This window comes from Ranitomeya variabilis, chromosome 1, assembly GCF_051348905.1.
Source record: "Ranitomeya variabilis isolate aRanVar5 chromosome 1, aRanVar5.hap1, whole genome shotgun sequence".
In the NCBI taxonomy this organism is placed as follows: Eukaryota; Metazoa; Chordata; class Amphibia; order Anura; family Dendrobatidae; genus Ranitomeya; species Ranitomeya variabilis.
In genome coordinates this window covers 298,364,050-298,388,109 of record NC_135232.1, presented here as the reverse complement: position 1 = coordinate 298,388,109, position 24,060 = coordinate 298,364,050, and the positions used below count along the sequence as shown (strand labels likewise).

General features: G+C 49.7%; 1 protein-coding gene across 1 annotated transcript in view; it reads left to right on the top strand.

The window, feature by feature from the left end:
• The first annotated feature begins 204 nt into the window (after positions 1 to 204).
• Positions 205 to 24,060, top strand: part of CRYBB3 (crystallin beta B3) — a 99,046-nt gene continuing 75,190 nt past the window's right edge. The window contains exon 1 of the mRNA XM_077280869.1: positions 205 to 379. Within this exon, the coding sequence (XP_077136984.1) occupies positions 329 to 379 (51 nt within the window). The 5' untranslated portion in view covers positions 205 to 328. The remainder of the gene's footprint in view (positions 380 to 24,060) is intronic.

Below are 24,060 nucleotides of genomic sequence, written 5' to 3'. Positions count from 1 at the left end.
AAGGAATATCAACTAGGTTCAGCTGAAAATCCTAAAACGTCCGAGACCTACTGTCTGGTAAAAGTTGGAAAGCACCATCCTTGATTTCGCCCTCATAGGGGATAAAATGGGCGGGAAACTCTAGGCACGAACTAGTGTGGCTAAACGGGACGCTGAAGTACCAGAGGATACGGTACGGAAAAAAAGAATGAGAGGAGAGCAAGGGACAGCACAGAGGAAAAGAAATTAGAGCTTTGAGGATCACTGTACAGTGCCTGTCACTGGACTGAATGTGTTAAGTAAAGTTCTTTTGTTAAAAAAGAACTTGGACTCTGTCAATCACTGTGTGATGTCGTATGAAACTGGAACTCTGCAACCTGAGGAGAATTTTAACCAAAAAGTGAGTGAATTACACGGCGCACATATCATATGGCATTTGAGTCTTTGTATTTTATTTGCGGGGTGCCTGGTGTGCTGAAGCAGCAACCCCTCGCAATGACAACCCCCCCTGGTCTCCTCACAAAATAGGCATAGTCGGAAGGATTTTGATTCCTTGCATTTGGAAAGAGGAGAAACCCTCAGAATGGCAAAGATGGGGGCCGTTAGAGACTTTAAAATGGAGAATGATTGCACAAAAGATGGAGGTAGTTCTGCCCATCGTGGGCATCATAAAACAAAAAGGGGCGAAAACCTGTTTGGCAGAGTCAATGGCCTAAGTCCAAGTCACATCCCTGTTGTGAATTCCGTTCTTGGGCTCCTTTCTGTGGTTACGAATGGTATTTTTGGGAGTTCTGCTCTTGGGCTCCCTCTGGTGGTTTCGAGTGGAACTTAGCAGCTGCTTTCACTAATCGGTTCCCTGGCCTTGTTATGTAACTGGGCTTTTGGCTGTAGTTGATGCCAGCTGTCAATGTTTTTCCTGTGGATTCAGTTCTTTCCTGGAAGTTCTCTGTTGGCCAGTTCATTTCAGCTTAAGATAAGTTCTGCTAGTTTTTGGGTGTTTCCCTGCTTATGACCTTCTGTTCAGTTTAAGTTATGTCTCTTTTGTCCAGCTTGTCATTATGAAATATTCCAGCTAGTTGGAAGCTCTGGGGTCGCAGATTTGCCCCTCCACACCGTGAGTCGGTGTGGAGGTTATTTTTGTAAACTCTGCGTGGCCATTTAGTTTTTATACTGACCGCACAGTAGCCTTTTCTATCTCTGTCTATTTAGATAGTATTGGCCTCCTTTGCTAAAATCTAGTTTCATTTCTGAGTTTGTCATTTCCCTCTCCACTCACCGTCAATATTTGTGGGGGGCTATCTTCCTTTGGGGGTTTCTCTGAGGCGAGATAGTTTTCCGTTTCCATCTTCAGGGGTAGCTAGTTCTTAGGCTGTGAAGAGGCGTCTAGGCAGAGATAGGAACGCTCCACGGCTATTTCTAGTGTTGATGTTAGGAGTAGGGATTGCAGTCAGTAAAGCTACCACCTCCTCAGAGCTTGTACATTATTTGTTTTACCCACCAGGTCATTTCAGTGCTGCTTCGTAATCACTAGGTCATATCAGTGATTTCTGTCTGTGGAGCTGCCACCTCCTCTGAGCTTGTCCATGATTGGTTTTACCCACCAGGTCATCTCAGTACCGCTCCGTAACCACCAGGTCATAACAGTACAGCTGGCCCACAATGTGTTAAATGCATCTCAAAAGAGGGAAGAGAAAGTTCTGAGTCATTGGTTTTTTTTTCTTGTTGCTTGTTTCGTCTTTTTTCTTCCCCTTGATTTTTGGATGGTGCAGGAGCTTGGTGCTGATATGAAGGTTCAGGGTCTGTCTGCGCGTGTTGATCATCTCGCTGCAAGGGTACAGAGTATCCAAGACTATGTTGTTCAAACTCCTGTTTCTGAGCCTAGAATTCCTATCCCTGATTTGTTTTCTGGGGATAGATCTAAGTTCTTGAACTTTAAAAATAATTGCAGATTGTTTTTTGCTCTGAGACCCCGTTCCTCTGGTGACCCCATTCAACAGGTGAAGATTGTTATTTCTCTGCTGCGTGGCGACCCGCAGGATTGGGCATTCTCCCTTGAGCCAGGGAATCCTGCATTGCTCAATGTAGATTCATTTTTTCAAGCACTTGGATTGCTTTATGACGAACCCAATTCTGTGGATCAGGCTGAAAAAATTTTGCTGGCTCTGTGTCAGGGTCAGGAAGCGGCAGAGATATATTGCCAGAAATTTAGAAAGTGGCCTGTGCTTACAAAATGGAATAAGGATGCCCTGGCGGCTATTTTCAGAAAGGGTCTTTCTGAAGCCCTTAAAGATGTTATGGTGGGGTTTCCCACGCCTGCTGGTTTGAACGAATCAATGTCTCTGGCCATTCAGTTTGATCGGCGCCTACGTGAACGTAAGGTAGTGCACCATATGGCGGTGTCCTCTGGGCAGAGTTCTGAGCCTATGCAATGTGATAGAATTTTGACGAGAGCAGAACGGCAGGAGTTCAGACGTCAGAATGGGCTGTGTTTTTACTGTGGTGACGCTACTCATGCTATCTCTGACTGCCCGAAGCGAACTAAGAGGGTTGCTAGGTCGGTTACCATCAGTACTGTACAGCCTAAATTTCTCTTGTCTATTACCCTGATTTGCACATTGTCGTCCTTTTCTGTAATGGCATTTGTGGATTCTGGCGCTGCCCTGAACTTAATGGACTTAGAATTTGCCAAGCGCTGTGGTTTTTCCTTGGAGCCTTTGCAGAGTCCGATCCCCTTGAGGGGGATTGATGCTACGGCATTGGCCAAGAATAAACCTCAGTACTGGACACAGTTAGCCATGAACATGGCTCCAGCACATCAGGAAAATATTCGCTTTTTGGTGTTGCATAATTTGCATGATGTGGTTGTGCTGGGGTTTCCATGGTTACAGGTACATAATCCAGTGCTGGATTGGAAATCTATGTCTGTGACTAGTTGGGGTTGTCAGGGGATACATAGTGACTAGTGTTGAGCATTCCGATACCGCAAGTATCGGGTATCGGCCGATATTTGCTGTATCGGAATTCCGATACCGAGATCCGATATTTTTGTGTCGAAACAACATTAATGTGTAAAATAAAGAATTAAAATAAAAAATATTGCTATACTCACCTCTCCGACGCAACCTGGACCTCACCGAGGGAACCGGCAGCGTTGTTTGCTTAAAATTCGCGCGTTTCCTTCCTTACGTGAAGTCCCGGCTTGTGATTGGTCGCGTGCCGCCCATGTGGCCGCGACGCAACCAATCACAGCAAGCCGTGACGTAATTTCAGGTCCTTCAGGATTTTAAAATTACGTTCCGGCTTTGTGATTGGTCGCGTCGCGGTCACATGGGCGACGGGACCAATCACAAGCCGTGACGTCACGGGAGGCTGGACACGCGCGCATTTTAAAATGCGCGCTTGTCCTGCCTCCCGTGACGTCACGGCTTGTGATTGGTCGCGTCGCCCATGTGGCCGCGACGCGACCAATCACAGCAAGCCGTGACGTAATTTTAGGTCCTTCAGGATTTTAAAATTACGTTCCGGCTTTGTGATTGGTCGTGTCGCGGTCACATGGGCGACGCGACCAATCACAAGCCAGAACGTAATTTTAAAATCCTGAAGGACCTAAAATTACGTCACGGCTTGCTGTGATTGGTCGCGTCGCGGCCACATGGGCGGCACGCAACCAATCACAAGCCAGGACTTCACGTAAGGGAGGAAAAGCGCGAATTTTAAGCAAACAACGCTGCCGGTTCCCTCGGTAAGCTCCAGGCTGCGTCGGAGAGGTGAGTATAGCAATATTTTTTATTTTAATTCTTTCTTTTACACATTAATATGGTTCCCAGGGCCTGAAGGAGAGTTTCCTCTCCTTCAGACCCTGGGAACCATCAGGAATACCGTCCGATACATGAGTCCCATTGACTTGTATTGGTATCGGGTATCGGTATCGGATTAGATCCGATACTTTGCCGGTATCGGCCGATACTTTCCGATACCGATACTTTCAAGTATCGGACGGTATCGCTCAACACTAATAGTGACATTCCTCTGATGTCAATTTCCTCGTCCCCTTCTTCTGAAGTTCCTGAGTTTTTGTCGGATTTCCAGGATATATTTGAGGAGCCTAAATCCAGTCCTCTGCCTCCTCATAGGGACTGTGATTGCGCTATTAATTTGATTCCTGGCTGTAAGTTCCCTAAGGGTCGACTTTTCAATCTGTCAGTGCCAGAGCATGCCGCTATGCGGACTTATGTAAAGGAGTCCTTGGAGAAGGGGCATATTTGCCCGTCTTCGTCACCGTTGGGAGCGGGGTTCTTTTTTGTTGCCAAGAAGGATGGCTCCTTGAGGCCCTGTATAGATTATCGCCTTCTCAATAAGATCATGGTCAAATTCCAGTACCCTTTGCCTTTGCTCTCTGATTTGTTTGCTCGGATTAAAGGGGCTAGCTGGTTTACTAAGATTGACCTTCGAGGGGCGTATAATCTGGTCCGCATCAAACAGGGTGATGAATGGAAAACAGCATTTAATACGCCCGAAGGCCATTTTGAATATCTTGTGATGCCTTTCGGGCTCTCAAATGCTCCATCTGTGTTTCAGTCCTTTATGCATGATATTTTCCGGGAGTATCTGGACAAATTTAGGATTGTATATTTGGATGATATTTTGTTTTTTTCCGATGATTGGGAGTCTCATGTGAAGCAGGTCAGGATGGTATTTCAAATTCTTCGTGCTAATACTCTGTTTGTGAAGGGGTCTAAGTGCCTTTTTGGAGTTCAGAAGGTTTCTTTTCTGGGGTTCATTTTTTCTCCCTCGGCTATTGAAATGGACCCTGTTAAGGTCCAGGCTATTTATGATTGGACTCAACCCACATCTGTGAAGAGCCTTCAGAAATTTTTGGGCTTTGCTAATTTTTATCGCCGTTTCATTGCTAATTTTTCTACTGTGGTTAAACCTCTGACCGATTTGACCAAGAAAGGTGCAGATATGGTGAATTGGTCCTCTGTGGCTGTGGAGGCCTTTCAGGAGCTTAAGCGTCGTTTTACTTCTGCCCCTGTGTTGCGTCAGCCAGATGTTTCTCTCCCTTTTCAGGTTGAGGTTGACGCTTCTGAGATTGGGGCAGGAGCTGTTCTGTCTCAGAGAAGTTCTGATGGCTCTGTGTTGAAGCCGTGTGCTTTCTTCTCTAGAAAGTTTTCGCCTGCTGAGCGTAATTATGATGTCGGCAATCGGGAGTTGTTGGCTATGAAGTGGGCATTCGAGGAGTGGCGACATTGGCTTGAGGGAGCCAAGCATCGTGTTGTGGTCTTGACCGATCATAAGAATTTGATTTATCTTGAGTCGGCCAAGCGGTTGAATCCTAGACAGGCTCGGTGGTCTTTATTTTTCTCCCGTTTTGATTTTGTGGTCTCGTATCTTCCTGGATCTAAGAATGTGAAGGCTGATGCCCTGTCTAGGAGTTTTTTGCCTGATTCTCCGGGAGTCCGTGAGCCGGCTGGTATTCTCAAGGAGGGGGTGATTCTTTCTGCTATCTCCCCTGATTTGCGGTGGGTGCTTCAGGAGTTTCAGGCTGATAGACCCAATCGCTGTCCTGTGGGGAAATTGTTTGTTCCTGATAGTTGGACTAGTAAGGTGATTTCTGAGATTCATTGTTCGGTGTTGGCTGGTCATCCTGGGATCTTTGGTACCAGAGATTTGGTTGCCAGGTCCTTTTGGTGGCCTTCTTTGTCACGGGATGTGCATTCCTTCGTGCAGTCCTGTGGGATCTGTGCCCGGGCTAAGCCCTGCTGTTCTCGTGCTAGTGGGTTGCTTTTGCCTTTGCCTATCCCTGAGAGGCCCTGGACGCATATTTCCATGGATTTTATTTCTGATCTTCCTGTTTCTCAGAAGATGTCTGTCATCTGGGTGGTTTGTGACCGGTTTTCTAAAATGGTCCATTTGGTACCTTTGCCTAAGTTGCCTTCCTCCTCTGATTTGGTTCCTTTGTTTTTCCAGCATGTGGTTCGTTTGCATGGTATTCCGGAGAATATTGTGTCTGACAGAGGTACCCAGTTTGTTTCTAGGTTTTGGCGGTCCTTTTGTGTTAGAATGGGCATTAATTTGTCTTTTTCTTCGGCGTTTCACCCTCAGACAAATGGACAGATGGAGCGAACCAATCAGACCTTGGAAACCTATTTGAGATGCTTTGTGTCTGCTGATCAGGATGATTGGGTTACCTTCTTGCCGTTGGCCGAGTTTGCCCTTAATAATCGGGCTAGTTCAGCTACTTTGGTTTCGCCTTTTTTTTGTAACTTCGGTTTTCATCCTCGCTTTTCTTCGGGACAGGTTGAGCCTTCGGACTGTCCTGGGGTAGATTCTGTGGTGGACAGGTTGCAGCGGATTTGGACTCATGTGGTGGACAATTTAACATTGTCTCAGGAAAAGGCTCAACGTTTTGCTAACCGCCATCGGTGCGTTGGTCCCCGGCTTCGGGTTGGGGATTTGGTCTGGTTGTCTTCTCGTCATGTTCCTATGAAGGTCTCTTCCCCTAAGTTCAAACCTCGTTTTATTGGTCCTTATAGGATTTCGGAAATTATCGATCCGGTGTCTTTTCGTTTGGCCCTTCCAGCTTCCTTTTCCATTCATAATGTGTTCCATAGATCTTTGTTGCAGAGATATGTGGTGCCCATGGTTCCCTCCGTTGACCCTCCTGCTCCGGTGTTGGTTGAGGGGGAGCTGGAATATGTGGTGGAGAAGATTTTGGATTCTCGTCTTTCAAGGCGGAAACTTCAGTATCTGGTCAAGTGGAAGGGTTATGGCCAGGAGGATAACTCTTGGGTTTTTGCCTCCGATGTCCATGCTGCCGATTTGGTACGTGCTTTTCATTTGGCTCGTCCCGATCGGCCTGGGGGCTCTGGTGAGGGTTCGGTGACCCCTCCTCAAGGGGGGGTACTGTTGTGAATTCCGTTCTTGGGCTCCATCCTGTGGTTACGAATGGTATTTTTTGGAGTTCTGCTCTTGGGCTCCCTCTGGTGGTTTCGAGTGGAACTTAGCAGCTGCTTTCACTAATCGGTTCCCTGGCCTTGTTATGTAACTGGGCTTTTGGCTGTAGTTGATGCCAGCTGTCAATGTTTTTCCTGTGGATTCAGTTCTTTCCTGGAAGTTCTCTGTTGGCCAGTTCATTTCAGCTTAAGATAAGTTCTGCTAGTTTTTGGGTGTTTCCCTGCTTATGACCTTCTGTTCAGTTTAAGTTATGTCTCTTTTGTCCAGCTTGTCATTATGAAATATTCCAGCTAGTTGGAAGCTCTGGGGTCGCAGATTTGCCCCTCCACACCGTGAGTCGGTGTGGAGGTTATTTTTGTAAACTCTGCGTGGACATTTAGTTTTTATACTGACCGCACAGTAGCCTTTTCTATCTCTGTCTATTTAGATAGTATTGGCCTCCTTTGCTAAAATCTAGTTTCATTTCTGAGTTTGTTATTTCCCTCTCCACTCACCGTCAATAATTGTGGGGGGCTATCTTCCTTTGGGGGTTTCTCTGAGGCGAGATAGTTTTCCGTTTCCATCTTCAGGGGTAGCTAGTTCTTAGGCTGTGAAGAGGCGTCTAGGCAGAGATAGGAACGCTCCACGGCTATTTCTAGTGTTGGTGTTAGGAGTAGGGATTGCGGTCAGTAAAGCTACCACCTCCTCAGAGCTTGTACATTATTTGTTTTACCCACCAGGTCATTTCAGTGCTGCTTCGTAATCACTAGGTCATATCAGTGATTTCTGTCTGTGGAGCTGCCACCTCCTCTGAGCTTGTCCATGATTGGTTTTACCCACCAGGTCATCTCAGTACCGCTCCGTAACCACCAGGTCATAACACATCCCCCTGTGCCTGACCGCGGTGGGTGCGGCGTGGAAAGAAGAAGCCCCATCTCCAACAGCAGATTCCTGAGGAACGGGAGGAGTCTGATACCGAACGGGCAGAACAGCTGGAAGCGGCTCCACCCACAAATGGACGGAGTCTGGAAGACAAGGACATCGTGCCAGAGGGAGAGATGCCACTACAGAGCAGCGCAGCATTTCGAGGAGGCATCGTGCGGCAGGCATAAGAGCGGTCCTTGGCACAGTTGAAATTGAACTGTCTCCCCAGAGGCTTGTGGATGGCAGGAATGGAAGACACGGAACCCTAGAAGGATCGGTTCTCGTTCAACTGGCTGGAGAGGAAGAATGTCAGGAGGAGAAGTCCTGAGCCACAGCAACAGGAGGAAGCGGTCAGGAAACCCGACGTATTCGAATGAGGTACAGTCGCGGCTGTGGCTCCGAATTCGCGCTGACAAAGTGGAGTGATTTGGGCGGAGTTGCGTCGATCGGGAGGAGAAACCATGGTCGACTGAAGAACAAGCGGTCTACTGATATATACTAACCTATCCCGTGGCTACGGCTTCATCCGGGAATCAAATATGGGTGATAAGGTTTACATGAACGCCGGTTCCATCACGCTCCAGCAGCCACTGTGGAAAGACGATCGGGTAACTTTTATTAAAGAAAAAGGACCTCGGGGTGGCGGATGCCCTCTTGCTGCCGGAGGATGACCCTGAGGTGTACGAGCGCCAAGAACACGAATGGGTGCAGGCTCAAATGCGGCCGATGGTCGCTGGCAAACAGGACTATGCTCTGCCGGGTCATCTGTGACACTATAAGTGGTGTCTGAGACACAACTCACTAGTGCAGCACAGCCATTGAACCAAGTGGTGGATAAGCGGGTTTGGAAGGAAAGTGGAGAGTTTGCCTCCAATGGGTCCTCCTCCAGAGCTACCTTTATGTATGTGCAGGGGCATGGAGTGGCTCAGTATGCCAGCTGCAAAGACTGTGATTAAAGACTGCCCCTTTAAGAAAAAAAGTTGCGCTAGTTGCACATAAAACAGTGGTACATGAGACTGTTCCGCGTCCCTGAGTACAGGAGCCCTGAATGACCATGAGGTGCCGGAATAGGCCAGAGTAAGTCGAAGTAGTAGTGAAGCTACAGTGTGGTCGGGGTGGCCACAGTTAAAAATAGTTTGTGTGTTTTTCTTATCCAAGTTTCTTTTGCGCATGTATGCGCATTCCCTGCTGAATTACGGGACTGAGACCCCAATGGGGTTAACTGCCCTTTGAACTGAAAACAGACTGTGTTTCACTACTCTATGGACTGAGCTTTACTAACGATATACTGCCTTTGTTTAACTTGAATTTTATCCCTAGGGGGTCTAATAGCAGCACACGTTTTTAAAGGGCCGTACTCTGTAAAAAGGAAGGAGAGGGAAACCTAAGCAGAAAGACCCGAGGAGCGAGCCTGGTCAGAACTACATGGACTGTGAACGCTCCTGGAGTGTCGGAGCTGTGGTGAGTTGGCCACTGGGCCATTATATTTATTTTGACACCTGGAAACAGGAAAAGGACTGGTCATGTAGCGCCCCCACTGCCGCAGGGCCGAGGGGTACCCGGTACCGGGCCTCTGAGTCTCTGCTCTGGGGTTGTCACGGCGGCTAGACCCGGTCCGTGACCCTGCTGAGGGGCGTACAGTAATAGATGTGGATGGTATAAGATGATGTTATGGTGCGGTGTAGTGCCGGTCGCAGTTAATAACGAGGACACCAGGTTGCAGTCTCTTTACCTCTTTTCTGAAGGCTTCAGGTGTCCAATCTAGGGCACTGTTAACCGGGCTGTCTGAGACCGGCCGGTCCGAAGGCACATCAGGAGTCCCCTTCACAGGTGGGAATCAGCGTCTACCTTCTAGCGCCTGTGTGTTGTAGTCCTTCCCTGCTGAGCACCCCGGGATAGTCCTCACAACTGCTTCTGTCTGCCTCTGATGCTCGTTCTCTCCGTCCCCCAGATGATATGGCTAGGACGCACCCGTATGACGGGGTAGGCCTGGAGTTCTTCCGGGACTCTAGAGTCGCCCCTCTCCCACAGCTGCCTCCGTTGTCTGCTTAGGTGTTTTAGTGAGACAGCCAACCTATAATTGGCTGTCCGGCCGTGGTTTGAAGTAATACTTGTAGTCTCTTACTTGCTCGGCGTTCCGGCCACCGACTGTTGTCCCTCAGAAGGATGTTGCCTCGATCTTACAGCACGACTCCTTCTGGTTCTATCACTTCTTTGCTGTGTCCCCGTTGCTCACTGGTTTGTGCTATTCTTAGGAGTCTGCCAGGATCCCATCCCTGACAGGTCCTCTCACTAGCTCTTCCCAGTTACTTCTCCCTGTCTTCCTGTCCAACCCCCAGTTTTACCAGAGTGTGAGGAGTGGCCTACTAGATAGAACCACTCCCCCTGGTGGCCGGAGTGTGAAGTGTAATGTGAGTGTTACCTGATCAGGTGAACTCCTTTAGTGCAATCAGACGTAACATCACTCCCCTTAGCGGCAGAGCGACGTTACTGCAATGACCAGGACTCTGGGGCGCTGCACTCCCCCCCGGTTAAATCCAGTACTCCCGGACTGGGAAAACAAGAACAACAATACATGTTAACAGGAAACACACAACAATTTGAAATATCATAAACAATTAAACATAACAGTGCTTCCCGTTATGGGAGGTGAGGACTTCTTGAACGTTGCGAAAGTTAGGTCATGCACAGTTTATGACTCTCAGTTCAGTGATTGAAACAGCGGGGACCCCGGGAAACAAAGGGGTCCCCTTTTAGAAGTTTTTGGAGCAATTCACTGTCCATTACTCCGTTGTCCATTTTTAAAACCTGTAACAGAAGATATGCACACCAACATTTTTCAACTAAATAGCAGCCCTCATTAATACCTCCAAGTTTTGTAACGGAGGGGAGTTTGATTCTGAGTGCTGCATGTGGACCTTCGCAGCGCAGGGGTCGCTATTGACCTAACAGGACCCGCTATGCTTGCTACCGCTGGTGTAGTGCACTGCCTTCTGGCTACACTTCTAGTGAGTCTGGGTAGCACTGGCAGGCTAGAGCTCTCAGGGCTGCTGCTAGCAACAGTGGGTACGGCAGGCTCACCGATAGCAGAGGGAGGATTTGCCAGATCAGCGGTCGGCACAGCATCATCAGGTAGGACTTGTTGAGTTTGCGGAACCAGATGGTCTGGTACTACCATTGTTTCTGGTGGGTCCGGCTGTTGGAACGTTAGAACAGGTACCACGATGGCGTGATTTATCTGAGTCCAGGACTGAGGAAAGTCACCAAGGACAGTATGGATCATCTTCTCCTTTTCTTCAGGTGGGGAGATTCCTGGAGCCGTTTCCCTCTCTCTCAACTTATCAGGGCAGACCTTAAGGTGATCCCTGGATATCGCCGTTGAGGTCTCCCCTCCGTCCTTGCTGATGAGACAGACCTTCGTGTTGTCAAAATCAGATGGCAGGATGGTATACGGTTCTGCTTCCCATTGGTCATCGAGCTTGTGTAGTCTCCTCTTTCGTTTGAGTACTTGCTCACCAGGTGACAGGGGAATCGCAGGAGCGTGCTGGTTGTAGTCCCTTTCTTGTTTTTGCCTAGCCTGGGCGAGACTCCTCTCTACGCACTCCTGTACCTTGCGGTACCTTTGCTGCCTTTCTACATCCCAATCTGCATCCGGTGAGGTATCTTCGGGGACTAGGACCCCCATGTCCAGATCCAACGGGTAACTGGCTAGACCTTCCTCGCATCAGGTACGCTGGAGTGCAGTTGGTAGAATTTACTGGGATGTGATTGTATATATCCACCAAGTCAGGCAACTTTGTCGGCCATAGGTTCCGTTCCTCTACGGGCAAGGTCTTCAATAAGTCAATCACCACTTGGTTCATCTTTTCGCACATCCCATTGGTTTGAGGATGGTACGGTGTGGTTCTGATCTTCTTACACCCGTACAGTTGGCAGAACTCTTGGAATACTTCTGCTTCGAAGGCTGGTCCCTGATCGGTCAGTACCTTCTCCGGGTAGCCATGGGGCCTACAAAAGTACTGCTGGAAGGCCTTGGCGGCAGTCCTGGCCGTTAGATCCTTGACAGGTGCAACCACCAAAAATCTGGAGTAGTGATCTACGATGGTAAGAGCGTAGATATAGCCTGACCGGCTAGGCGTCAGCTTCACATGATCCAGCGCGACCAGTTCGAGCGGCCGTTTGGTGATGATAGGCCGCAGGGGAGCCCGTTGGCTGTCACGGTCCTTCCGGCGTAGGCTACATGGACCGCACTCCCAACACCACTTCTCAACGGCTCTCTTCATGCCAATCCAATAGAACCTCCCTCCTCCATCCGAAGTGTCCGGCTCCATCGTGGTAGGCTCCCAGAACCATGGGCGCATCTCGCCTTGGCACCACTATCTGCCACACCAATTCATGAGTACATGGATTGATGCTTCTCCTGCACAGCTTGCCATCATGGATAAACAGTTTGCTTCTCCCCTTCCACAGCTGTTGGGTTTCCTGTGGGTCATCTGGGCTGGGACGTAACCCTGCCTGCCTCAAGAGCTCTTTCACCCGACGGACCGCGGGGTCACCATCCTGGGTTTCCGCCCACCCGTGATGGGGCAGGGGGTTCAGCGTAGCATCCGGTTGGTTCTTATGCCTGTTTCTCACATGATGGGAATTCTGAGTGGCTTTAGGGCGATGGAATGCGGGCAGCTCCACCTCTTCAAGCGCCTCCGGGTCTTCCTCTGCTTCTGGCAAATTGAGCATCCGAGACAAGGCATCGGCATTCGCATTCTTGTGTCCTGCCCAGTACTTGATGGTGAAGTTGTAGTTGGACAGCCGGGCCATCCACCGCTGCTCCAAGGCCCCGAGCTTGGCTGTATCCAGATGCGTTAGCGGATTGTTATCCGTGAAGACGGTGAATTTCGCTGAGGCCAGGTAGTGTTTGAACCTCTCTGTCACTGCCCAGACGATGGCAAGGAACTCCAGTTTAAAGGAACTATAGTTGTCAGGGTTCCTTTCCGTGGGACGAAGCTTCCTGCTGGCGTAAGCGATCACCCTCTCCTTGCCTTTCTGGACCTGGGACAGCACGGCTCCCAATCCCACATTGCTGGCATCCGTGTACAGCACAAACGGTTGGTCGTATTCAGGATAGGCCAGTACCTCTTCTCCCGTCAGTGCCGACTTCAAACATGTGAAGGATCCTTCCAGCCCCTCGTTCCAGTCAAATGGGGCGTTCTTCCCCTTGGCCTTCTTTGATTGGCCCACCAACAGGTCTTGCAAGGGTGCGGCCTTCTTGGTGAAGTCCTTGATGAACCTTCAGTAGTAGCCTACCAGTCCGAGGAACTGCCGGACTTCGTGGAGGTTGCTGGGCTTCGGCCAGTCTTGGATCACCGTGACCTTGTCGGGGTCTGGGGCCACTCCTTCGGTGCTCACCACATGGCCCAGGTACTGCACTTTGGGTTTCAGCAGATGACATTTGGACGGTTTCACCTTTAAGCCAAAGTTGGACAGGGATTCAAACACCTCGGCCAGGTGCTTCAGATGGTCTTCGTAGGTCTTAGAGAAGACAATGACATCATCCAAATACAGCAGTACGGTCTCAAAGTTCTTGTGCCCCAGACAGCATTCCATCATCCTCTGGAACGTCCCCGGGGCATTACACAATCCGAAAGGCATGTAGTTGAACTCGCAGAGCCCCATCGGCGTCGTGAAGGCCGTCTTTTCTTTGTCCGCCTCTGCCACGGGAACCTGCCAGTACCCACTGGTGAGATCTAAGGTAGAAAAGTAGTTAGCAGATTTTAAGGCAGCCAGAGACTCCTCTATCCTGGGCAGTGGGTATGCGTCTTTATGTGTAATGCGATTCAACTGTCTATAATCAACACACATCCTCATTGTACCATCCTTCTTTTTAACCAGGACTAATGGAGCTGCCCAGGGGCTACAACTGTCTCTCACCACCCCAGCCTCCTTCATTTCTCGCAACATGTCCTTGGCACACTGGTAATGGGCTGGGGGTACAGGGCGGTATCTCTCTTTTATGGGTCGGTGATCTCCCGTGGGGATGTGGTGTTGGATCCCTTTCACCCGCCCAAAATCTAAGGGGTGTTTGCTGAATACCTGCTCGTACTCGTGAACCACCCTGTAAGCCCCTTGTTTTTGATGGGATGGGGTAGAGTCAGTGCCCACATGCAATTCCCGACACCAATCTTTCGAGTGTCCTGCAGAACCGTTGTCCTCCGCCACATTTGACGGGACCAAGGGTTCAGGTGTCCGTATCACACTATTGTTGACAGTGAACAGTTTGGCGAGCGTGGCATACTTGGTGAGATGAACCTCTTCCTCCCCACAATTGAGGACACGTACGGGCACCCTCCCCTGGCGCATGTCGACCACCGTCCGGGCTGTCAGAATAGTAAGCCTATTGTCTGAATACACGGGTTCTACCAAGGCCTGGTAGTCCTTTCCCCTAAGGCCTATGGCTGCCCGACACCATATTAACATTTCACTCCTGGGGGGTATCGCAATGGGGTTTGAATCACTCACAGTGACACAGCCAATCTCACCACCAGTCAGCTCCACCTGCTGTCTCTGCATCAGAGCTCTGATTTCTTTTTGCAGGGCACGTTGTTCGCTGTGGCCAGCGGTTTCGGCTACCTGTTGCAACAAAACAATAACTTCTGCAAGACAATTTTCTATAACATTGGTACCGATAGTCATCATGGGATTACATTCTCGGCGGTCAATATCAACAATCACAATCCCCTGGGCTTCCAATTCCACCTGCCCCACTTTAATAGTGGCCTCTTTATACCCCACTTGTGGCAATGGCTGACCATTACTGGCTATTATGGTGAAATCGTCATCGGGGCCACGAGTAATATCGGTGTCCTCCCAATACCGTTTATAGAGTACATAAGGCATAGTCGTCACCTGAGAACCGGTGTCCAGCAAAGCATTCAGGGGGATGCCGTCAACCACTACAGGAAGAACTGGTCGCCCTCCAATGTATTTGGCTCTCCAATGCTGTGGGCCTGACCGTCCTATTCCTGGGGGTTGGCCCTTTGCCCCAGGGGTTGCTCGTTTAAAGGACAGTACCTTGCAAGGTGGCCCACCTGATGACAGCGGCGGCAGATGGGTCGTCCATCCTCATGGAAGCGATCGTCGGACCGGCCTCTGGTCGGCGGGGTCCTCCTCTGTCGCATCCAGGGAACATCCTCCGGTCTGGTGGCCAGCTGGATCTTCTCCTTGGGGGCCTCCTGTAGGGACCGCACCGTCCGGGCCAGGGCAGCAACGCTCTTGGTCAGCTCCTGCATCTGAAGGCGGAGTCCTGCAGGGGAGTCGTCTTCTAGGCTCTGGGCATCGGCCTCGGCGGCGACTGGAACATCCGACGCCACCTCCTGGTGGTATGTGAGAGCAGGACGCCTGGGAGGTGCTGCACGGCTAGGCTGTTGCTCCTGCCATGCCTGGATAGCTTTATCCTTGAATTGCGCAAAAGTCAAGTCTGGATTTTGCATGGCCAGGAAGTGCAGTTGACCCCTTTGGTGGCTGCACAGGAGCCCCTCAATGAACCGCTCCTTCAGGAGTTTATCCTCATCCTGCATGCTGTCAGGGTCACTCTGCTTAATGGCCCGCATCGCCTCCTGAAGATTAAGGGCATAATCCCGTAAGCTAACCTGCGGCCTCTGCTTGCACCCATAGAAAGTCAGTTTAATTTCGGTAGCAGTGCGGGTATCAAAGGTGGCTTTAAGCTTTGCAAAAACCTGCTGTGCCGTTCCCTTATCCGCGGCGGGCCAGGATTTCATTTCTCTCAGAGCCGCCCCAAAGAGTTGGTTTGTTATCAGATGGACCTTCTGAGGCTCTGTCAGGGGATAGAACTCAAGCAGGCTGCAGATCCCTTCTTTAAAGTCAGTGAATGTATGTGAATCCCCGGAGTATCGTGGGAGCCAGGCCGCTCCGGGCAGGTATGGCATAGAGAATGGCATTATAGCCTTTGCGGTAGCGGCGGTGTCCGACTGGCTGATGGGGGCAGCGGGCTCCGGGGCTGCCAGTGGTGGTATTAGGGCCGCGGCTTCGCCCGCCGCGGGGACCGGAGGTGCCCCTGCATCCACGGCTGCGGCCGCCACCTCCTCTCCTCCCGACTCGGACATGGCTGTCCCTTCCTCCCACTAACCTGCTGGAGGTCGGAGTTCCTCTTCCGGGATTGGCGCCTTACCGCGCTTTTCCGTTCCGCGCTTCTTTTGGCCGGTTCCGCCCACGAAGCTAAGGCTCCTCCTTCCGTGCGCGGCAATGGCGAATTTTGTATTTTGTAAATGACAATACACAGTCCTTGCACAGTAATCACAGTAGTTCCAAGGCACACATGACCTGATTCTTCAGGCTTAAGTAGATCCTGTTCGTGACGCCAAGTTGTAGCGCCCCCACTGCCGCAGGGCCGAGGGGTACCCGGTACCGGGCCTCTGAGTCTCTGCTCTGGGGTTGTCACGGCGGCTAGACCCGGTCCGTGACCCTGCTGAGGGGCGTACAGTAATAGATGTGGATGGTATAAGTGTTGTGAAATTGGATTCTGGGCTCCCCCGGTGGCCACTTGTGGAATTGTACTTGTGTGCATCATCCCCTCTGTTCACCTGCTCCTATCAGGATGTGGGAGTCGCTATATAACCTTGCTTCTCTGTCAGTTTCATGCCGGTCAACAATGTAATCAGAAGCCTTTCTGTGCATGTTCCTGCTACTAGACAACTCCCAGCTAAGTTGGACTTTTGTCCTTGTGTGTTTTTGCATTTTGTTCCTGTTCACAGCTGCTGTTTCGTTACTGTGTCTGGAAAGCTCTTGTGAGCGGAAATTGCCACTCTGGTGTTATGAGTTAATGCTAGAGTCTTAAAGTAATTTCTGGATGGTGTTTTGATAGGGTTTTCTGCTGACCATGAAAGTGCCCTTTCTGTCTTCTTGCTATCTAGTAAGCGGACCTCGATTTTTGCTAAACCTATTTTCCTACTACGTTTGTCATTTCATCTAAAATCACCGCCAATATATGTGGGGGCCTCTGTCTGCCTTTTGGGAAAATTTCTCTAGAGGTGAGCCAGGACTGTCTTTTCCTCTGCTAGGATTAGGTAGTTCTCCGGCTGGCGCTGGGCATCTAGGGATAAAAAAACGTAGGCATGCTACCCGGCCACTTCTAGTTGTGCGGCAGGTTTAGTTCATGGTCAGTATAGTTTCCATCTTCCAAGAGCTAGTTCTCATATATGCTGGGCTATGTTCTCTCGCCATTGAGAATCATGACAGTTTGACCGGCCGAAAAAAAAAAGGGTTAAATTACTGGCTGAGAAAGGAGAGAAAAAAGAAGTCTGCTACAATTTTTTTTTTTTTCCTCTAGTTCTGAGTGTGCTCTTGATTGAATCACTTGCTGGTCTGCCTGTGCTGCGGCCTTCCTCTCTTTCTCTCCTTCTTGTCCTTGAATGGCTCTGTGTTCACCTGTTTCAAATGGATCTTCAGAGTGTAGCTACAGGTTTGAATAATCTCGCCACAAAGGTACAAAATTTGCAAGATTTTGTTGTTCATGCACCTATGTCTGAGCCTAGAATTCCTTTGCCTGAATTCTTCTCGGGGAATAGATCTCACTTTCAAAATTTTAAAAATAATTGCAAATTGTTTTTGTCCCTGAAGTCTCGCTCTGCCGGAGACCCTGCACAGCAGGTCAGGATTGTAATTTCCTTGCTCCGGGGCGACCCTCAAGACTGGGCTTTTGCATTGGCACCAGGGGATCCTGCGTTGCTCAATGTGGATGCGTTTTTTCTGGCCTTGGGGTTGCTTTATGAGGAACCTCATTTAGAGCTTCAGGCGGAAAAGGCCTTGATGTCCTTGTCTCAGGGGCAAGAGGAAGCTGAAATATACTGCCAAAAATTCCGCAAATGGTCTGTGCTTACTCAGTGGAATGAGTGCGCCCTGGCGGCGATTTTCAGAGAAGGTCTCTCTGATGCCATTAAGGATGTTATGGTGGGGTTCCCTGTGCCTGCGAGTCTGAATGAGTCCATGACGATGGCTATTCAGATCGATAGGCGTCTGCGGGAGCGCAAACCTGTGCACCATTTGGCGGTGTCTACTGAGAAAACGCCAGAAAATAGGCAATGTGATAGAATTCTGTCCAGAAGCGAGCGGCAGAATTTTAGACGAAAAAATGGGTTGTGCTTCTATTGTGGTGATTCAACTCATGTTATATCAGCATGCTTTAAGCGTACTAAGAAGCCTGACAAGTCTGTTTCAATTAGCACTTTACAGTCTAAGTTTATTCTATCTGTGACCCTGATTTGTTCTTTGTCATCTATTACCGCGGACGCCTATGTCGACTCTGGCGCTGCTTTGAGTCTTATGGATTGGTCCTTTGCCAAACGCTGTGGGTATGATTTGGAGCCATTGGAGGCTCCGATACCTCTGAAAGGGATTGACTCCACCCCATTGGCTAGTAATAAACCACAATACTGGACACAAGTGACTATGCGTGTTAATCCGGATCACCAGGAGGTTATTCGCTTTCTGGTGCTGTATAATCTACATGATGTTTTGGTGCTGGGATTGCCATGGCTGCAATCTCATAACCCAGTCCTCGACTGGAGAGCTATGTCTGTGTTAAGCTGGGGATGTAAAGGAACTCATGGGGACGTACCTTTGGTTTCCATTTCATCATCTATTCCCTCTGAGATTCCTGAATTCTTGTCTGACTTTCGTGACGTTTTTGAAGAACCCAAGGTTGGTTCACTACCTCCGCACCGGGAGTGCGATTGTGCCATAGACTTGATCCCGGGTAGTAAATACCCTAAGGGTCGTTTATTTAATCTGTCTGTGCCTGAACACGCGGCTATGCGAGAATATATAAAGGAGTCCTTGGAAAAGGGACATATTCGTCCTTCGTCATCTCCCTTAGGAGCCGGTTTTTTCTTTGTGTCTAAGAAAGACGGCTCTTTGAGGCCGTGTATTGATTATCGACTTTTGAATAAAATCACGGTTAAATATCAATATCCGTTACCACTGCTTACTGATTTGTTTGCTCGTATAAAGGGGGCCAAGTGGTTCTCTAAGATTGATCTCCATGGGGCGTATAATTTGGTACGAATCAAGCAGGGGGATGAGTGGAAAACCGCATTTAATACGCCCGAGGGCCATTTTGAGTATTTGGTGATGCCTTTTGGTCTTTCAAATGCCCCTTCAGTCTTCCAGTCCTTTATGCATGACATTTTCCGCGATTATTTGGACAAATTTATGATTGTGTATCTGGATGATATTCTGATTTTTTCGGATGACTGGGACTCTCATGTCCAGCAGGTCAGGAGGGTTTTTCAGGTTTTGCGGTCTAATTCCTTGTGTGTGAAGGGTTCTAAGTGTGTTTTTGGGGTTCAAAAGATTTCCTTCTTGGGATACATTTTTTCCCCCTCTTCCATCGAGATGGATCCTGTCAAGGTTCAGGCTATTGGTGATTGGACGCAACCCTCTTCTCTTAAGAGTCTTCAGAAATTTTTGGGCTTTGCTAACTTTTATCGTCGATTTATTGCTGGTTTTTCTGATGTTGTAAAACCATTGACTGATTTGACTAAGAAGGGTGCTGATGTTGCTGATTGGTCCCCTGATGCTGTGGAGGCCTTTTGGGAGCTCAAGCGCCGCTTTTCTTCCGCCCCAGTGTTGCATCAGCCTGATGTTGCTCTTCCTTTTCAGGTTGAGGTCGACGCTTCTGAAATCGGAGCTGGGGCGGTGTTGTCGCAGAGAAGTTCCGACTGCTCCGTGATGAGACCTTGTGCTTTTTTTTCCCGTAAATTTTCGCCCGCCGAGCGGAATTATGATATTGGGAATCGGGAGCTTTTGGCCATGAAGTGGGCTTTTGAGGAGTGGCGTCACTGGCTTGAGGGGGCCAGACATCAGGTGGTGGTATTGACTGACCACAAAAATTTAATTTACCTTGAGTCTGCCAGGCGCCTGAATCCTAGACAGGCGCGCTGGTCGTTGTTTTTCTCTCGGTTTAATTTTGTGGTGTCTTACCTACCGGGTTCTAAGAATGTTAAGGTGGATGCCCTTTCTAGGAGTTTTGAGCCTGACTCCCCTGGTAATTCTGAGCCCACAGGTATCCTTAAAGATGGAGTGATATTGTCTGCCGTTTCTCCAGACCTGCGGCGGGCCTTGCAGGAGTTTCAGGCGGATAGACCTGATCGTTGCCCACCTGGTAGACTGTTTGTTCCTGATGATTGGACCAGTAGAGTCATCTCTGAGGTTCATTCTTCTGCGTTGGCAGGTCATCCTGGAATCTTTGGTACCAGGGATTTGGTGGCAAGGTCCTTCTGGTGGCCTTCCCTGTCACGAGATGTGCGAGGCTTTGTGCAGTCTTGTGACGTTTGTGCTCGGGCCAAGCCTTGTTGTTCTCGGGCTAGTGGATTGTTGTTACCCTTGCCTATCCCGAAGAGGCCTTGGATGCACATCTTGATGGATTTTATTTCGGATCTGCCTGTTTCTCATAAGATGTCTGTCATCTGGGTGGTGTGTGACCGTTTCTCTAAGATGGTCCATCTGGTTCCCTTGCCTAAGTTGCCTTCTTCTTCCGAGTTGGTTCCTCTGTTTTTTCAAAATGTTGTTCGTTTGCATGGTATTCCGGAGAATATCGTTTCTGACAGAGGGACCCAATTCGTGTCTAGATTTTGGCGGGCATTCTGTGCTAGGATGGGCATAGATTTGTCTTTTTCGTCTGCTTTCCATCCTCAGACTAATGGCCAGACCGAGCGGACTAATCAGACCTTGGAGACATATTTGAGGTGTTTTGTGTCTGCGGATCAGGATGATTGGGTTGCTTTTTTGCCTTTGGCGGAGTTCGCCCTCAATAATCGGGCCAGCTCTGCCACCTTGGTGTCCCCGTTTTTCTGTAATTCGGGGTTTCATCCTCGATTTTCCTCCGGTCAAGTGGAATCTTCGGATTGTCCTGGAGTGGATGCTGTGGTGGAGAGGTTGCATCAGATTTGGGGGCAGGTGGTGGACAATTTGAAGTTGTCCCAGGAGAAGACTCAGCTTTTTGCCAACCGCCGTCGTCGTGTTGGTCCTCGGCTTTGTGTTGGGGACTTGGTGTGGTTGTCTTCTCGTTTTGTCCCTATGAGGGTTTCTTCTCCTAAGTTTAAGCCTCGGTTCATCGGCCCGTACAAGATATTGGAGATTCTTAACCCTGTGTCCTTCCGTTTGGACCTCCCTGCATCCTTTTCGATTCATAATGTTTTTCATCGGTCATTGTTGCGCAGGTATGAGGTACCGGCTGTGCCTTCCGTTGAGCCTCCTGCTCCGGTGTTGGTTGAGGGTGAGTTGGAGTACGTTGTGGAAAAGATCTTGGACTCTCGTGTTTCCAGACGGAAACTCCAGTATCTGGTCAAATGGAAGGGATACGGTCAGGAGGATAATTCTTGGGTCACTGCCTCTGATGTTCATGCCTCCGATCTTGTCCGTGCCTTTCATAGGGCTCATCCTGATCGCCCTGGTGGTTCTGGTGAGGGTTCGGTGCCCCCTCCTTGAGGGGGGGGTACTGTTGTGAAATTGGATTCTGGGCTCCCCCGGTGGCCACTTGTGGAATTGTACTTGTGTGCATCATCCCCTCTGTTCACCTGCTCCTATCAGGATGTGGGAGTCGCTATATAACCTTGCTCCTCTGTCAGTTTCATGCCGGTCAACAATGTAATCAGAAGCCTTTCTGTGCATGTTCCTGCTACTAGACAACTCCCAGCTAAGTTGGACTTTTGTCCTTGTGTGTTTTTGCATTTTGTTCCTGTTCACAGCTGCTGTTTCGTTACTGTGTCTGGAAAGCTCTTGTGAGCGGAAATTGCCACTCTGGTGTTATGAGTTAATGCTAGAGTCTTAAAGTAATTTCTGGATGGTGTTTTGATAGGGTTTTCTGCTGACCATGAAAGTGCCCTTTCTGTCTTCTTGCTATCTAGTAAGCGGACCTCGATTTTTGCTAAACCTATTTTCCTACTACGTTTGTCATTTCATCTAAAATCACCGCCAATATATGTGGGGGCCTCTGTCTGCCTTTTGGGAAAATTTCTCTAGAGGTGAGCCAGGACTGTCTTTTCCTCTGCTAGGATTAGGTAGTTCTCCGGCTGGCGCTGGGCATCTAGGGATAAAAAAACGTAGGCATGCTACCCGGCCACTTCTAGTTGTGCGGCAGGTTTAGTTCATGGTCAGTATAGTTTCCATCTTCCAAGAGCTAGTTCTCATATATGCTGGGCTATGTTCTCTCGCCATTGAGAATCATGACATATAAGATGATGTTATGGTGCGGTGTAGTGCCGGTCGCAGTTAATAACGAGGACACCAGGTTGCAGTCTCTTTACCTCTTTACTGAAGGCTTCAGGTGTCCAATCCAGGGCACTGTTAACCGGGCTGTCTGAGACCGGCCGGTCCGAAGGCACATCAGGAGTCCCCTTCACAGGTGGGAATCAGCGTCTACCTTCTAGCGCCTGTGTGTTGTAGTCCTTCCCTGCTGAGCACCCCGGGATAGTCCTCACAACTGCTTCTGTCTGCCTCTGATGCTCGTTCTCTCCGTCCCCCAGATGATATGGCTAGGACGCACCCGTATGACAGGGTAGGCCTGGAGTTCTTCCGGGACTCTAGAGTCGCCCCTCTCCCACAGCTGCCTCCGTTGTCTGCTTAGGTGTTTTAGTGAGACAGCCAACCTATAATTGGCTGTCCGGCCGTGGTTTGAAGTAATACTTGTAGTCTCTTACTTGCTCGGCGTTCCGGCCACCGACTGTTGTCCCTCAGAAGGATGTTGCCTCGATCTTACAGCACGACTCCTTCTGGTTCTATCACTTCTTTGCTGTGTCCCCGTTGCTCACTGGTTTGTGCTATTCTTAGGAGTCTGCCAGGATCCCATCCCTGACAGGTCCTCTCACTAGCTCTTCCCAGTTACTTCTCCCTGTCTTCCTGTCCAACCCCCAGTTTTACCAGAGTGTGAGGAGTGGCCTACTAGATAGAACCACTCCCCCTGGTGGCCGGAGTGTGAAGTGTAATGTGAGTGTTACCTGATCAGGTGAACTCCTTTAGTGCAATCAGACGTAACATCACTCCCCTTAGCGGCAGAGCGACGTTACTGCAACGACCAGGACTCTGGGGCGCTGCAGTCAACAGTCCATTTGACCCTGGTTCCCTTGCTCCTGGGACTCAGACCCACAACCCGCTCACTCAGTGTAATTGTCCCTCCCGCTGCCGTGTTCGCTCAGTCAGTGTAATCATCCCGCTGTTGTGCTCTGCTCAGTCAGTGTAATCATCCCGCTGCTGTGCTCTGCTCAGTCAGTGTAATCATCCTGCTCATGTGCTCTGCTCAGTCAGTGTAATCATCCTGCTCATGTGCTCTGCTCAGTCAGTGTAATCATCCTGCTCATGTGCTCTGCACAGTCAGTGTAATCATCCTGCTCATGTGCTCTGCTCAGTCAGTGTAATCATCCTGCTGCTGTACTCTGCTCAGTCAGTGTAATCATCCCGCTGCTGTGCTCTGCTCAGTCAGTGTAATCTTCCTGCTGCTGTGCTCTGCTCAGTCAGTGTAATCATCCTGCTGCTGTGCTCTGCTCAGTCAGTGTAATCATCCTGCTGCTGTGCTCTGCTCAGTGTAATCATCCACCTGCCATGCTCTGCTCAGTCAGTGTAATCATCCTGCTCATGTGCTCTGCTCAATCACTAACTGAGCTGCTGTGCTCTGCTCAGTTAGTGTAATCATCCTGCTGCTGTGCTCTGCTCAGTCAGTGTAATCATCTCGCTGCTGTGCTCTGCTCAGTCAGTGTAATCATCTCGCTGCCGTACTCTGCTTAGTCAGTGTAATCTACCCGCTGCCGTGCTCTGCTCAGTGTAATCATCCCGCTGACGTGCGCTGCTCAGTCAGTGTAATCATCCTGCACATGTGCTCTGCTCAGTCAGTGTAATCAACCTGCTGCTGTGCTCTGCTCAGTCAGTGTAATCATCTCGCTGCCGTGCTCTGCTTAGTCAGTGTAATCATCCCGCTGCCGTGCTCTGCTCAGTCAGTGTAATCATCCCTCTGCCATGCCCTGCTCAGTCAGTGTAATCATCCTGCTCATGTGCTCTGCTCAGTCAGTGTATTCATCCTGCTGCTGTGCTCTGCTCTGTCAGTGTAATCATCCCGCTGCTGTGCTCTGCTCAGTCAGTGTAATTATCTCGCTGCCGTGCTCTGCTCAGTGTAATCATCTCACTGTCGTGCTCTGCTCAGTCAGTGTAATCATTCCTCTG